The 16,957-nt window shown below is 36.8% G+C and overlaps 1 protein-coding gene across 1 annotated transcript; it reads right to left on the bottom strand.

Annotated features, from left to right (window-relative positions):
- Nucleotides 1-9,873: 9,873 nt before the first annotated feature.
- Nucleotides 9,874-14,780, bottom strand: LOC130733829 (glycinol 4-dimethylallyltransferase-like). The gene is made up of 13 exons (XM_057586104.1): nucleotides 14,633-14,780; nucleotides 14,441-14,494; nucleotides 13,288-13,565; nucleotides 13,086-13,169; nucleotides 12,916-12,990; nucleotides 12,379-12,462; nucleotides 12,193-12,282; nucleotides 11,751-11,852; nucleotides 11,481-11,576; nucleotides 11,302-11,373; nucleotides 11,123-11,218; nucleotides 10,552-10,656; nucleotides 9,874-10,156 (listed from the first exon to the last, which is right to left on the bottom strand). The coding sequence occupies exons 1-13, from the start codon at nucleotides 14,685-14,687 to the stop codon at nucleotides 10,115-10,117; spliced, it is 1,233 nt and encodes a 410-aa protein (XP_057442087.1). The 5' UTR covers nucleotides 14,688-14,780; the 3' UTR covers nucleotides 9,874-10,114.
- Nucleotides 14,781-16,957: the final 2,177 nt, after the last annotated feature.

Below are 16,957 nucleotides of genomic sequence, written 5' to 3'. Positions count from 1 at the left end.
GTTATCACTTCCTAATTTTTGCTGTATCTCACAAAGGGGAAGAGATTCACGGTGGGGAGTGAAGTATTATGCAGTGTTTGAATTAAGGGTTAAATATGTTTTTCGTCCCTGAACTTTCAGTGAGTACTGGTTTTCTTCTCTCACCGGAGTAAAAGCTGAAAATGGTCCTTGAACATAAGGAAAATAGCTGGAAATGGTCCCTGTCGGAGGGGCGGCGCTGACCACCGAGGTCACCTGTCATGGTGAGCTGATGTGGCATTGCCACATCAATTAATGAAACCTAGTTGGATTTTTTAATTAAATTTTATTTTACATTTACACAAAATAATTAATTTCATTATATTATGAACTAAAATAATTATGAAAATTGAAAAACAATCCTTCATTATCTTCAAATAATACGCTCATCAACAACATCTTCATCTTCCTTCATCACCATCTTCCTTCAAATTTCTCCTTTCAAATCTGAATCCCAGCCACCACCAACGAACATCACCAACCTCCATCGCTCAAACCACCCTCGTCTATCCCTGAATCTGCCAAGAACGCGCCCCCAAAAACAGCGAACATCAACCTCACCTCCCAAAAACGCGTCGCCACCCCGACCACGTCGCTCGCCACACCCCAGCCCAAAACGGCAACTAGAAATAAGGGGATTGGGCTGGATTTAAAGAGAAATAAGGGGATAGGGCCTTAGATCTGAATAACAAAGGAAGATCTTCTTATTCTTATGGGATATGGAGGTTTTGCTTATCTACTTTGATGGTTCTATGAAAAAAGCTTCAAACTTTGCTCTTGTGGTTTTTTTTTCTTCTTCAGATCCGGAGTTTAAGTGTAGGGAGGCACAACGATGGAGGTTCATCGGTATGAAGTTTTGTGGGTTATTTTCTGTATTTGGGATTTTTGGGTTGTAATTTCTGGATTTGGGGTTTGAGAGTAGTGGTGTTGTGGGGGTGGTGGGGTTGCGGTTTGGATTGTGGGGGTGGTGAGAGAGTTGAACTTCATGGATCTAATCTAAGCTCTTCTATTATATGCACTATCTGGTAGAGCAAATGCATGCTATTGTATTTAATTAAATTTCACTTGGTAATTGTAGTATTTCAGCAACTTTTGGGGTGTTTGTGTTTCAGGAGGAAGAAGATTAATGAACACTATTTTCTGGATTAAATACGTTGAGAACATTGATTTTCTTATTTTTTGGTTTTCTGGGCATCGATGAGCATGAATATGATGAAATCTTGGATGAAAATAAAAAGAATATGAAGAAAATGGTAAAATGATGAAGATTCAGGGTTTTCTATAATCTTAACTAATGAGAGTTGGTGTGTTTTGGGATTAGATGGGTTAGATTAGGTTAGGATAATTAGTGGATTGTTAGGGGTTAATTTAGAATTTAGTAAATTACTTATTTTTAAATGAAAAAAAAATGTGACTCATCCTCATTAATTGACGTGGCGAAGGGCCACGTCAGTCCACCGGCACATGTGGCTACGGTGGTCAACGCCACCACTCCGGCAGGGATGAAAACCAGCTATTTTCCTAATGTTCAAGGACTCTTTCTAGCTTTTACTCCGGTGAGGGATGAAAACCAGCACTCGCTGAAAGTTCAGGGACGAAAAACATATTTAACCCTTGAATTAAAAATAATGTGCAAATTTGGCTATAAATCAAAGAGAGGAGTTAGGCGATCGATCACACCGGAAACAATTGTTATGAAGTGTCAAGCTCACAGCGGCTAGTCTTTATAGTTTTTTTTTTTTTTTTTTTGTAATTTAAGTCTTTTTAGTTTGTTAGGTTGATTTTAGTGTGATGTTATTGTCAATCTTTATAGTTTTTAGGTTTCTGCTTACTTCTTCGATTCTTCTATCCGATTTCAACCTAATATATTATAGTGATAATACTTATAATGATTTTATAAATTATAGTACGGTTTTCATATCTACATAACAAAAAACATTGGATCGATGTATATACATATATAGAATATGCTTAATTCCACTTTGGGCCCCTAATGTTTCATAAATGTGCGATCTGCACTCCCTGTGTATAAAACGTGCGGTCAAGATCCCTGACGTTTCTAAAAGGCTTAATGGTCAAATTGGTCCCTGTGTTTGTAGTGAATTTTGATTTTAGTCCCTCACCGGAAAAAACTAGCCGATATCTCCCTGCAGTTGCAAGCATTTTGGTTCTAGTCCTCACCGGAGGGCTGAGTTCCGGCGAGAGTGTTGAGTGGCAGGTCAGAGCTGACGTGGCTTTATCCACGCCATTTTTAATTTATTTATATATCCACGTGAATAATTAATAACTAAATTAAATAAAATTATTAATTAATTCAAAAATAAAAATTACAATATTTATTAAAGTTAAAAAATACAAAAACTCAAATTTCTTAATCATCTCCATCTTCTTCCCCTTTATTTTTCTTCAATCATCTTCATCTGGATCTTCAAACTCATCATCAAACCCAATTTTTGCAGCCTGTGAATTCGAAGAAACTCCAAAAACATCAAGGTTTTGTTCATTAGAATTGATTTCAAGATTAATTACATCAAAGTAAGGTGAAGAAAACAAGTTTGTTCTTGAACTGAACATGTCTTCTTTGAGTGCTTCCTCTGAAAAGGGATTCACCAAATTCTCCGTATCAAATGTTTCATGAAACCCAGATCCATGTAACCTACAAAATCCACATTCATAACCCACACAAACCAAAACCCAGAAAACCCACATAACATAGCAAATGGAACGTATCCCCATCAAGGCTCTTCGGTTGTTTAGGATGACGACAGTGGCGATGTGGTGGTGAGGGCCGATCCAAGGGCGATTCGCGTTTTGAGTTTGCAAGAAACCAGATTCGCGATCTGGATGTCTAGGGTCTCGATCTGGTTCTGCTCCTTCACCGCCAGTCCGCCACAACCTTTATCTTCGTCGACCGAAGCTCTCATTCCAACGATGAACGACCCACTGCACCAAGCCACCACGACAACTGTTTTGGGTCGCACCTCCATTGAAACCACCAGCGCGTGAAAAAGATTATGGAAGGTCAGAGGTCAGAAAGAGAGTTGGTGAGGTGAGAAAGTCAAACCACCATTCTGAGGTTTGAAATTTGTTGGAATGGAATGGTGGTGATTTTTGATGCTCACATTGGGAACCAGTTGGGGAAGAGAAAGAGATGCTTGATTGAGAAGATGAAGTGGGCATTAGGGTTTAGAAAATTTTGATTTTAATTTTTCCCAATATTTTCAGCGCTCTCTACCACTACCATGTTCTTCATTCTCTTCTCGAAAATTTTCAGAATTATCTCTGTTTCTCTTCTAGATTCCGGATCTGCATAGATCTGGTAAAGGCCTGCACGCAGATGGTGTTTTCGACCAGGTTGTTCATGATTCTGAATCTTGCCGCCTTTGATCTACGATGCAGTGGTATGGAGGAGGATCGATGAGCAATTCTTTTATTGATTTAATTAGTTTCTGTTCTTTTATAAAATAAATTTATCAAATGTTCATCAATGGAATGCACCAGCGGATTCTGAATTGTGGGATTTTTCATTAAAAAGCTGCAGTTGTTTATATGTCCCATTATCTTGATTGTTATAAGAAGGTTGCAGATTTTTATTGCTCAAAAAGAAAAAATAACGTGGATATATAAATAAATTAAAAATGACGTGGATAAAGCCACATCAGCTCTGGCCTGCCACTCAACACTTTCGCTGGAACTCTGCCCTTCGGTGAGGACTAGAATCAAAACGCTTGCAACTGCAGGGAGATATCGGCTAGTTTTTTCTGGGGAGGGACTAAAATCAAAATTCACTACAAGCGCAGGGACCAATTTGTCCATTAAGCCTTTCTAAAACGTGCGATTAACGCCCTTCCGTCCAAATCCGTTTGGATCCTCAGTTGACCAAACGGAAAATGCTGACGTGGCATTATTTAATTAATTAAAAATTCATTTTTCAAATAAAATTATTTCAACATTATTTCAAAACATAAAAATAAAAATTATTTCAAAGAAAAAATTTATCCAGAAGCTTCTCTTCATCTTCAACCTCTAACTCATCTTCTTCAACTTCCCTAATCAAAACAAAAAACTCAAACCCAGATAAAATCCCCAATCAACACCCAACCAACCCGCAACCTCCTCCCTCTCCCACCCACCTGCAATCACCACCCTAACCTCACCCCAATCAATCTGCAACCTCAACAAACTCACCCCCACGCACCTGCAACCGCCACCCTTAACCCATACCTCACCCCAATCAACACCCAACCAACGTGCAACCTCAACAAACCCACCCCCACCCACCTGCAATCGCCACCCAACCAACCAGAGGAGAGAGCGGGATTGAGAGAGAGAGAGCGAGATCCAGAGGAGAGAGCGAGATCGAGAGAGAGAGCGAGAGCGAGATGCAGAGGAGAGAGAGAGAGAGAGAGAGAGAGAGAGAGAGAGAGAGATAGAGAGCGAGTCTGAGAAATTTGGAGTTGTGGGGTGAGGTTGGGGTGAGGTGAGGTTGAGGTGAGGTTGAGGAAGCCATGAAAGGAGGAAGGAGGAAGATGAAAGAAGAAGAAAGAAGAAGAAGCGTGAAAAAGGGAGAGAGATGGTCGAGTGTGAGATGAAGGTATGAAAAACACTAGAAAGGGGGGGGGGGGGTTTGAATAGGGTTTTGAGATTTTTTAATTTTCCCTCTAAGATTTAAAGATAATCTTTTCGGACTAAAGATCACAAGATGTAAGAGTTAAGGGAAAGAGAAAAGCACACAATGATTTTATCTTGTTCACTTGATAAATCCCTCAAGCTAATCCAGTCCACCCGTTAAGGTGATTTCTTCCTTCTTAAAATGAAGGCAATTCACTATTCAATGATTGTTACAACTGCACTAGCAACCTGCTCAGTGACTAACAATACAATGAACTAGCAGCACTAAGACAACCTTGCCTTAGTCTTCTCAAGAATTCTGACCTCACTGGTCTATCAAGGAATCTACAAATAAAGTTTGTGAAAGAGTTCGGTTTACAAAGAAATGCTTCTTAATAAGCAGAAGTAAACACACTAAGAACAAAGAAGAAATATTGCTAAGATATTCGCTGAGAGTATTTCACTTGGATTTGCAAAGTTTCTTGGTTGATTTCTTGAGTCTTCAGCCTTTAAATACTCCAAGGTTTAGAACGTGTATCCGTTGGATGAAACTGTCTGTTGGAGGGAAGTTCTGGAATTTCCAAAGCCTGCTTTGGCTGATCGTCGTAGGTGAGGCAATCAGAATAGTACATTAGCTTTTGTACGAATGACAGTGACAATGCCTTAGCCTAGTTGACTCTTGATCTTGGGCGTCGCTTCATGTTGGAACTTGTGAAGCTTGTGTGATCAGAGTTAGAGCGAAGCTTGGATCTTCAGATCATCAGAACTTCTGCTTCTGGACCGTTCATCAGAACATCTGGCCTTCAGAGCATGAAGTGCTTCTAGTCTTGAGAGCCAGCTTACTCTTGGACTTCAGAGCTTCAGAGTCTTCAGCTTCTGGACCGTTCCTCAAAACATCTGGTCTTCAGAACTTCAGAGCTTGGAATGTTCAGAGTCCACATCAGAGCTTATAATCGTCAGAGCATCTGAAGCGTTTGCTACCGTTCAGAAGAACGTAAATATGTGCAGAAGCGTTGTGCTGGTTACTCTTGGTCTTCAACTTTTGATTAGTATATCGTCTTTGAATTAGAGTCAGAGCCTGTTTGTCACAACTTGAAGAGACAAATGTTAGAGTACCATAATTGTTCATACATAATAATAAACTTGTTATCATCAAAACATAGAGTTGTACCACCTGACCAAATCTTGGTCTTACATGAGAGAGAGAGAGAGAACTGAGTGAGTGAGAGTCTGAGAAATTTTTCATTTTTTATTATCATTAAGTTTTAATATTTTATTATTTTTTATTAGAAATTAAATAAGTGTCACATCAGCATTCTGTTAGGTCAACAGACGAAACCTAACGGAAGGGCGTTAATCGCACGTTTAAGAACGTCAGGGTCCTTAATCGCACGTTTTATACACGGGGGTGCAGATCGCACCTTTATAAAACATCAGGAGTCTAAAGTGAAATTAAGCCTATGGAATAATACTTACTAATTTTTTTGGGTAAGCGAGAGTAATACTTCCTAATGATTTTTGGTATTTTCTTTATTCACTCCAATAGATTTGGTGCTAGATCTCAAAAGTACCACTATGAAGTTGATGTGGTTTGAAGAAAGTTTATGTAAGGCCGGTGATACTGATAAAAGACAGAAAATACACGTACGTGAGGAAATGAGTTGAAGATATTAAACTTGTCCAGCACTATATTATATTAAGCCACGTATTGAAGAACCGTTTGATGGTCAGGATATGATAAAAATTGAATTTTAATATATGCAAGTAAGAAATATAGCTTTCATCATATTATGCTATTATTATCATATCATATGTTTGTCTATTTCCTGTTTTAATTCTCAAAGAAAACAGAAAATAAAGTTAAAAAGCACGTTTGGTTGATATTTTGAAAATGTTTTATTTGAAAATATTTTTTTAAAATAGGACAAAAATAGAAGGAAAAAAAAGTTATTTTCAATGAAAATGAAAACGAGTTGCCACTACCTTCACCTTCACCACTGCTACCACCACCTTCATCGCCACCATCACAGTCATCACCACCACAGCCGCCACCGCTGCCATCATCATTGTCACTTCCTTCACCGCATCACTATTGTCGTCACCACCACCTCCACCGCCACCATCACCATCATCACTGCACCACCACCATCACCGCCACCACCGTTACTACCCTGTCACGTCCACCTCTGCCACCACCGCCACAACCATCATCACTGCCATCACCACCGTCACAACCATCATCACTGCCATCACCACCGTCGCAACCACCACCACCACCACCTCTGTCGCTTCCGCCGCCACCACCACTGTCGTCAGCGCTACCGCCGTCAGCATTTTCACTTCGACCACCGTCGCCACCACCACCATTTCCACCACCTCTACCACCGTTGTCATCGCCACCACCACAACTACCATAACTACCGCTGTAACCTGCACTTCCACTGCCACAACCACCACCGCCGCCGCCACGACCATTGTCGCCTTCACCACCACTACCAACGGCTGCTTCCCAAACCACCAACAAGTGAGATGAAAAGCAGTGATGATGAAGCTTGGTGGTGGTGGCTATGTCGGTTGTAGTGACGACAGTGGTGATGGCAGCAACAACGACAACATTGATGGTGGAAGCAACGATGGTGGTTGTGGTGGAAGCGGTGGTTGTAGTAACGATAGTGGGTGCACGGAGATAGAGGAGGAGGTGGTGACGGTGACAGTGGCAAAGGCAGTGCAGGTGGTGGTGGTGGCAGAAATGACAACAATGAAAATTGAAACTGAAAGTCAAAACAAACATGTATACTAAATTTTAAAATGAAAAATATTTTTCAGAAAATGAAAATAGAGGGTGGGGGAGATCCAAGGTTCAATCCCTGGAGAGTGCAATTTATCTTTCCGATGTAAAAAAAACCAAACATGCCCTAATATTTTTTTTAATTTATTTCTTCAAAGTAATGAAATAATGATAAATTAGTAGTAGCAAGTGATAAGCAAAAAGCTATCTATTTTTCTATTAATAAAATCAATATTTTGACGATTTATATATTGATTCATTTTTAATTAATTTTTGTATGTGTAACTCACTTTAACTTAATAGTAGCAGCTAAGTAGTAGATAAGTAATTAAATTAATATATTATTAAAATTACTATTTTTACATTTAAAAATTATTATATTACAATATCTAAAAAATGTAAATATTGAAATAATTTTAATATGGATGATGGTATTAAAAGAAATAGAAAATTGTTATCTCATCCCGATGATTTTCAACCCAACTCTCCCTAAGATAAAATTTACACATAATAAACTAGATGTGATAATGAACATGATTGCATTATCATATCTTCCTAACACAATAAAAACGAATTATGACACAATATGGTTGCACTATTATACTATTCCACTAAACATACATGTAAAGATGACAAGTAGTTGGGGGTTCGAATCCCAACTCTTGCGAATAGGAAAAACTCATTGGCCAGCCTCTACCGCTTAGTGCGCTGACTGCAAGGCGAATGATTAGTCTCACGGCTATCGGCTGTGAGGATACCTTGGTTAAGACAAAAAAAAGATGGCAATTAGGGGATGGTAGGTGACATAATTGTTGGTAGGGATGGTTGGGTAGGTATGGACTTGAACCTAAAAACCCCATTTATACCACATCAACCATAATAAAGAATTATTTTGACACAATTATAATTGTTGGAATATCGGTGTTTTTTTTCAATGCAGTTTTTGTCGGGTGTGTCCGGTGGATTGGTAAAGAATGGGCCACCAATAATAAGTAATGTTACTTTTTTTGTTCATGATTGAAATTAGGCTTAGTTACGAGTATTTTGAAAAAAATGTTATTGAGCTAATTGCACATTTTTTTCCTTTCATTCACTCTCGTTGGGCCTTTCATTGTTGACTTCACCTTTAATACAATCTTTTAGTCCAAAATATTATTTTGGTTTAATTATGCTTTTGGTCTCTAATCTATCGTAAATGTGTGAATCGACTCTCTTATGTTTAAAATGAGCGAATTTTGTCATTCATATCTCAAATTGTGAAAATTGGGTACAATCGTTAGTGTGTCATTCAATTACAAACAGTTATCGCTGGCGTGGCCTCATTAATTGACGTGGCCCTGACATTGTGCGCCACTAAGATATATGACATACCATGTCACACCACCACCACCGCCCCCACAGCACCACCACCACCGCTTCTTCTTCTTTAGGGTTTGCACACCTAACTCATGCATGCATGGCCACTTTGTATTGTCTTTTAGGGTATGCACACCTAACACCTGCATGCATTGCCACCCCTTGAGGCTACCCTTTGGGATCTTTGGGGTTCCTCGCTTCCACTAGGAAGACTTCATTTTTTCCAAAATAGGTGGGTTTCTGCCACACTAGGTGGTCTTGTAACCCAAATAAATGGGTTTCTTCTATTTTTAGTCTAGGCTTTCTCCCTTGATCTAAACTCTTTCCTCCCACGGTGTCCAGTAGTGGTAGGTGGCCATCCATAACAAGCCTAGTTTCACTTTACTTTATCAATTATTGTGAAATGCAAATAAATTCATACTAAAATGCATTATAGATAGCAATTGATCAAGTATCACTATTGATTGTCTAATTGGCTCTCTTAGTTTTCCCATATGGTTTTGTTCCAGGATTTGGGGCCGATCGAAGGTAAACCTCAGAGCACATCATTTAGCTCGACCGTCACCACCGATGACGACAAAGTTAGAAGACTTCTATTTCTAGGGTCTTAGTCGATTGATGATGAACCTCAAAGCACATCATTTAGCTTGGTCGTCACTACCAATGATGACAAAGCTAGGGGTCTCCTGTTCCGGGGGTTACTGACCGACGGGAAACCTCAGAGCACATCATTTAGCTTGGATGTCACCGCCGATGACGCCAGAACTAAGGAACTCTTGTTCTGGGCGTCATGGTCGACCACAAGGGAGATGCCCTTCCTGGGTCGAGCTAAGACCTCTACGTCCGATATATGAGATAGGCAAAAGGCCAGGTTACCTCTAAGCTTGAGCGCGGGAGGAGCCATCGGAGGTAAGAGCCCCCACGACAATTGAGGTCTGACTTAGAAAACATAGAAGAAAGCAAGAGGTATAAGGCCTGACCAACGATCGACTTCGGATAGAAAGAGGGGTTCGGTCCCTCCAAATACAATTCTTTGAATTTGGGCTTATCACATACAACTTTCAATTTATATTCATGCGTAGATCAAAAGCTATGAGAAATAAGTTTTAAATTTCTCTAAAATTAAAAGAAAGAAATTAGTAATAACAATGCTTAAAGCATGAGTTCATTTGGAGATAGCGCGCGCTAATAACAACAAACGAAGATCAATCCTAAAAGAAGTAGTTCCTTATTGATACATGAAATGAACAACTTGAACTAATGTACAGACTTAAAGTCGGTCTATGACAAAGGTGGAACCATTCAAACAAAATTATTTTCATCTTAACCATCAGTTCTTCCTCATCTAACTAAAGGCATAAGAAGGTACTCTGCAAATAAGAGCTGCAAAAAGAAACAAGACATAAAAAAAGATCATGTTCCACATTACATAAGAAAGACAAAGACTTTAGTGGAAACAATTTGAAAATAGATATATAGATAAGCTAGCTATAATTCATGTTATGATATGTTTTGTTCTATGAATAAGGTTGAATTTTTCACTAAACTACAAAATTATACCAATATAAGATTAAGTTTTTTTTTTGAACTTCAATATATGATTGTTAACCAGCTTAGTCTAACCCTATGTTTTGTGTTCCAATTGGAATTTGATGTCATGAGAAATTAATAAAACAACTTCATTTGTTAAAAAAAGGCAAAAGATAAATATTTCTTTATATAATAGTCTTAATATTGAACTCTTGAAATGATAAACAGCCTTAAACATTGATTATTACCTTCCAGGCAAGCATGTAGAAGGATGACAAGGAAGCTTTGCTTTTCAAATCTACAGATTTTGCATTGTGCCAAAGAACTGAAGCCAGAACAACATTTCCCATACCCTGTCACATTGACACCAAATAAATTTCAGGTACTGTTAGAAAGTTTGAACTAGTTTATATCTAAGGTTTTTCCTGAAATTGATTTATCACCTAGAAAGTGTTAATAAAAATCTGACCACTATACTTGTTTACAAATCATAAACTTCTTAGGTGGAAGAATGTTATAGGCCTGTTTGATTGCAGTTTTAGTTTTCAGTTTTTAAAACATTTTCAAAAACAATTTTTAGAAACAGTTTACAGAAGAAGAAAACAATCTGAATAATATGTTTTCTAACATTTAGAAAACTGATATTTGAAAACTAAAAACTAAAACTGAAAACATCCTTTTAACTGTTTTGGCTTTTTGTTTTAAAAACTGAAAATGAGAACTCAACATTATTTCAATTCTTAAAAACTGAAAACTATTTTGAAAACCGTAAACAAACAGACCCATAATTGAAATCTATAAATATAATAAACATATTACCGTGACAATTTTACTCCACATGAAAGATGATGTTGCTCCCACCCCAAGAGCGATACCAAAAGCTATTTCAAAAAGGGAAACACAAAACCAAAATACCTGCCATATATAGACTAGCTAGTCAGTGATATACAAGTGGGTCACAAAAAATTATACTAAGATGTTAGACTTGAAGAACATACCGGTTTTTGACCAAAACGTGTTGCAAAAGTTGAGATTCCATGTTTTTTATCTCCTTCAATGTCAGGTAAGTCCTATATATTTATCATGTAAAAGGTTCACATTAGGTACACACATGTTGCACCAAAGTTTGATATTGAAAACAAATGTATGTTACGAGAATTAATCTAGTGGACGTTACCTTGAACAATGCTATTCCTATCGAGTACAAGCTCATGAACACCATTACAAAATTCAATGATCTCGGAAACATAGCTGGCCTCTTGAAAACAAAAGTCTGAAAATTGTGACATGAATTAGTAATGTTAATGCAGATTTGATCATGAATCTAACAAAAGAAACCCTGCAAACTTGGGATAAGGATTTACTATTATTGTTACGTACATGTAATGTAATGCATGTTTTCTAGAACTGTAGATATAGAGAAACATAATTTCAAACAGGAAAAAACCTGTATGTGAAAGAAAAATGCAATGGGAAATACAAATGCCCAAGGAATAAGAAAGCACATTGCTGCGAGCACTGGGCGTCTCTTCCACCTCAATAGAGGAACCTGAAATTTTTGTAACATAATGTTATGAGGCAAAAAAAAAAAATTAAAATGATTATTTTGTCATAAACCATTTATGTAGAAGTCAATAGCATTGTTTCATTCAATAAAATTTTCCTTTCATATTTTTATCCAATTTCCCTAGTCACACGACAAAAAATCCGATGTTGTCCGCCCCCCTTGCGCTTCAAAATTATACGGATACATGATTATTTTTATTGTTACGATTTAGAATACTCTTCGTACTCCCTTATTAATTTTATTTATTTTATAAAAAAATATTATGTTTCAAATATTATGAAGGGGAACGTGAAGTAATTAGATGCAATTGCAAAGAACTCACATTTGCTGAATAGCAAGTCCACAACGTTGAACACGCTAAAAGAGACCAAATCACTGGCCACGAACCCATGATCCAGGCAGACCCAAAACTCTAGAAAGGAGAATAAAACAATAAGTCTCACTTTACTATCTCAATGATCTCATCTTGAAATATATCATGATAAAAAGTGATGAATCTATCTTGCACCATTATTAAACAAGATGCAACAATAATGACACCGCTTGTAATGGATAATTTCCCAGATGCTAATGGAAGATATGGCTTGTTTATCTGCAGTAAAACATTTAACACAAATCAATAGTGATACAATTCATATAGTAGTTCATAAAAAAAAAGTTTGTTGACTTTAAAAGGTGCATGTTTTTTGACCATATCAAAGGCTATATATTTGGTGAGGCTTGAAAAACCAAAATGTAAATAAATTAAAGTTGAAGTGGTAAATACAAGTATTCATGCCTAGTCTTTACATGTTTCTCCCAAAGCCCAATACAAGTATTCATGCCCTGTTTTGGTTCTGTTTCGTTTTTTATGTGTTCCAATATCTCTGTTTTCTCCCCTGTAATCGGTCTTGCTGTTTTTATCTTTACTTTTTGAGTCTGTACATATAATTGGTTTGGCACTTCTTGTGCTTTTATATATACAACTTGGCTTATAAAAAAAATGAAAAAAAAAAATTCTTATTGATCAAGAGTAATGATTTCTTGTAATAAGTTTCATACGTACCTTGTCTATTTCAACATCAAACAATTGATTAATACCAGCAATATAGATATCCATAAATAGGAAAGGTATCATTATCTGAAAATTGAAAACACTAAAAGTATTAATGAAGTTGAAGGGAAGGTTGCATGCAATTGGCTACCCAAAGAGAAAAAACATATTTACAATCTCACCTGTAACAAGCCAGTAAAAAATAATGGAGATATATCTGATAATTTATTCACTGCGAGAAGACAGGCTGAAATTGTGCTTATTGTCTGCACAAACATAGATATAGTCAAAAAAAGTGGTTCATACAAATTCCATGATTTGATTTATATATTAACCATATCATTTGAGGATTATTACTGAGAGCTGGAAAAAGTTTGAACTTACTCGGCCAATCATTGCGTATGGAGTGCAAAACATGTAGAAAGCTTCCAAGAAATTTTTTACAGAGTCCAAAATATTTTTAGCACCAGAAGCATGATGTTCATATTCAAAAGATGGCATGGGGGATGCTTGAACAACACATTTTCTGTTGCGTTCTTGATTTGTAGATAATCCTTCAATGCATTTGAAGTGACTGTTCAAACTTGGACGTTGGAAGCTCAAAATATTGTCTTCTTTTTTAGTTTTCCTTTCTTGTTGTGAAGCTTTTGGTGCATAAGAACCTAGAGCATCAAATTTTCATAAGGACCAGCGATCAATCGCCTCATAAAACAATTAAACAGCAGATTTCACTTTCTTTTCTTTTTAATTTGGAGCTGTCTAAATTATCATTTCAAGTTCTTTAACCTCATCTCAGGTGCACCAATGACATTCAAAAAAAAAAAATTTAAAATTTCATAATCTTTTAAATAGTTTTTTTCAGTGTTGTAAGAATCGAATTGGATTGAACTGACTGCTTCATCGTTTTGACTGCGAAGCGGACTATAGAGGCCGGTCCAGAAAACCGGATAGACAGGAAACTGTAAAGAACCATTAAAACCGGTGAAACCGGTAAAATTTGGTGGTTCACCAATTCAAAACTTGCTTCTTACAGAGCATTGAACTTTGAACCGGTGAGTGTCTTCATCGGTTCAATCACTGGTCCAGTTTTAAAAAAATTATGTTTTATAAATATTTCTATCAATCTTCTTAAGAAGTTAAACAACCAGCAACATGAGCAACTTTGATAACCCCTTTTAATTTAGAAAAATTGATATCCTTGTATAAACTTCAAGTATGCACATGGGCACATGGCCAGTACGTGAACCCATCTATATATTCCTGCAGATGGTGTTAAAGTTAGTATATCCTCAGCTCAACCAACATCATCTAGTCATTGTGTGAATAAATCCACATGGTTGAAACTAACATCAAATAATTAAATCATTTGCGGTGGTTAAAAACTGCTAATATGTATATGAAAGATATATCAGCGAATTCGTATGTCCCCAATGTTTTTGAATGAGAGAGTAAATAAATAAGAAGAGAAAATAAATAGAATTGAAATGGAAAAGAAAGTGTGATATAAATGAAGAAAGGTCGTGCATATAAGACATACTTGCATAGTAAATATTCTTATTGGCACGATGTTTACTCCGCAAGAGATTTCCACCTTCAAGTTACAATGGTTCCTCATATTAGTCACCAAATAATATTGTAATGAAAACTTGGCCAAATAACCAAAAATTAATGTTGTACACAGAAAATAGATGAAATGGAAGAAGAAACATGAAAGCAAATATATAGATACCAGTGGTGAATGAAGATGCATTAGGAAGAGAACCAACAAGAAACGACTCCATCATCTACACAGTACTGAAACCACCAACAACAATAGTGGAATATATTTACTCCAAATCTAATGACAACTAATTTATAGGCTAGTTTTTGCTTCATTATTGTGTATGAACGTATAAAAAATTCCCTGGATTGGCGCCGTATGGATATTTTAAATCTGCCAGGCATACCGTTGACTGCTAATTTGTTTCCTAATTCTAACTTGAAAATTTCTTTCTCGATCAACAATTTAAGGTTTCTTTAATCAGTACCTCATCCACCAATTGTCACTCCTTACCTATCGACTTGGTCATACTTATCAACAACTATTGTATATAATAATCCTATATCTGCTTGCTTCTGCATTTTCACACTTTGTAAGCGGGTTCAAGCATCCCTCCCTTGTGCTTGCTTTTATTCCATTTTCTTTAATTTGCTGATAAAAAAAAACCTTTCTCTTCTTTTCATTTACAATTGCTTTATATTTTCTTTGCATTTTCTATCATATTATATCACTTATTATTTCTTTCTATTATATTCTTATCTTACTCTTAGTGTAAGTTAAAATGGACAACGAACTAAATATTCTTGTTTGCCTGGCTTTGCCAAAATAAAAGTGCCTGCTGCATCATTGGCTTTAATTTGTTATTATCCCGCAAAAGACAACCCGACCACTTGGATAGCTAGGTTTGGTATAGTTGCATTAAATATAAATTTAAGAAAGACAAAAACAGAAATACATACGTGTGAGACGTGGGAGCGTTTACCGGATCAAGCCATTTTGGTTTTGCTATAAATCGTGGGTGATAGTTGACTTTTGTTATTTAGATGTATCTTAAGTAAGAAGTAAAGACATACGGCCTGTGTTGTGTATATAAAAAATAAAATGAAATGTCAATTTTACGGAATTTTCCATGGCATTTTTCTGTGAATTTTCCAAACAAACATATCCTGGTGGTTTGTAATTAAAATGAAATGCAGCTGCTAGATTACCACCAAAGCAAAATGGGCAATTTAATTATTGTTACGCCCCCAATTAACAGAACCAAAATATGGCAATGGCCATATTTTCTTTTGTTATAAGTGTTTGTTTCCATATTTGGAAGGCTCGATGTTGAGAAGGGATGTTGGATCTATTTTTGGTGCCTCCTTGTTGCGGAAATTTGAGGGTCGGTGTTTTGGCCAAGTGCATGTACATTTCCAGCGGTTGTTCTAAACAGTTTGTTGGGTGGTGTGGCTGTGTATATTGATTGTTTGATAGAATTTTTGTTTGATATGTCACATTGGTTTAAGGAGGAAATCAGCATGCAATTGTGTTCAATCTAATATTGTTTGATTTAATATATATATATATCTCTTGTGATGAGCTGTCTTTTATTAAAAAAGACTGGGGTTGGTTCTTTTTGTACTAGCTCCTTGTAGAGTGTTCTTCTCTTATCCGCGGGTGTTGTTGGGTTGGTTCTTTATTTTGATTGGTATTTAAGTGGTTTCTCAGAAATTTCGATATACATATATCATAAAAAAAAATGGGTTGTCTAAATGACCCATGATAATATTTGGGTTAAATAACCCATGATTTAGGTGGACCAATCACATTTAAGATAATTAATTAAATTTTTTATATTTTAGTAATCAGTTAATTTAGGGTTAAATATGTTTTTGGTCCTTAACTTATAAACATAAATATAAAATGGTGCCTGAAAAAAAATTAAAAAGATTTTAATCTTTGGAAATTTTATTTTTATCTAAAATGGTACCATGTAATTTTTTTACTTCTAGTTCAGTCCCTCAAAAATTTATTCCAACAAATTAAGTCCTTCCCCCCTCATAATTATTTCAAAACCTAAAAATCCATATCTTCATCTCTAAAACTCCTCCATCTTCTTCATCTTCAAAACCCAGAAATTCCATTCATCTTCCTCCTCCTCCTTCCTTTCCCACCAAAACCATCATCACCACCCAAACCCCCCACCCAAACCTTATCTCCTCTTGTGACCCCAAACGTTAACACGCGGTGGAGCTTTTCACCCTCTGGCCCCAAGTCCACAGCCTCCACATGGAGTCCGAAAAATCCATCGCCAGAAAGGTAACCCAGGATCGAAAACGAGAACCCAGGAAAACCCAGATCGAAAACCTTCTCGGCGAGGAACAGTGGTGCGAATCGTGTAGAGGAATTCGCGAAATTAGGGACCCGGAAAGAGGGGGAGTAGAGCGCGCCAATTGGAACCACAGATTTGAGGTAGAGCTCGCGGGACATTGAAACGGGCTCGTCGAGCTTGATGGCGCAAACGAAGAAGTA

Source organism: Lotus japonicus, chromosome 1, assembly GCF_012489685.1.
Source record: "Lotus japonicus ecotype B-129 chromosome 1, LjGifu_v1.2".
Lineage (NCBI taxonomy): Eukaryota > Viridiplantae > Streptophyta > Magnoliopsida > Fabales > Fabaceae > Lotus > Lotus japonicus.
Note: the sequence above shows the minus strand (reverse complement) of the source record. Positions and strands in the feature narration are given on the sequence as shown.

What these genes read in the sequence shown, in the direction of transcription:
- LOC130733829 (XM_057586104.1), bottom strand. Translation starts at nt 14,687, where the DNA reads ATGATGGAGTCGTTTCTTGTTGGTTCTCTTCCTAATGCATCTTCATTC. An exon ending in TTTTTACTGGCTTGTTACAG is followed by an intron (nt 12,991 to 13,085) that starts GTGAGATTGTAA and finishes TTCAATTTTCAG; the next exon opens with ATAATGATACCTTTCCTATT. An exon ending in CACGTTTTGGTCAAAAACCG is followed by an intron (nt 11,219 to 11,301) that starts GTATGTTCTTCA and finishes TATATATGGCAG; the next exon opens with GTATTTTGGTTTTGTGTTTC.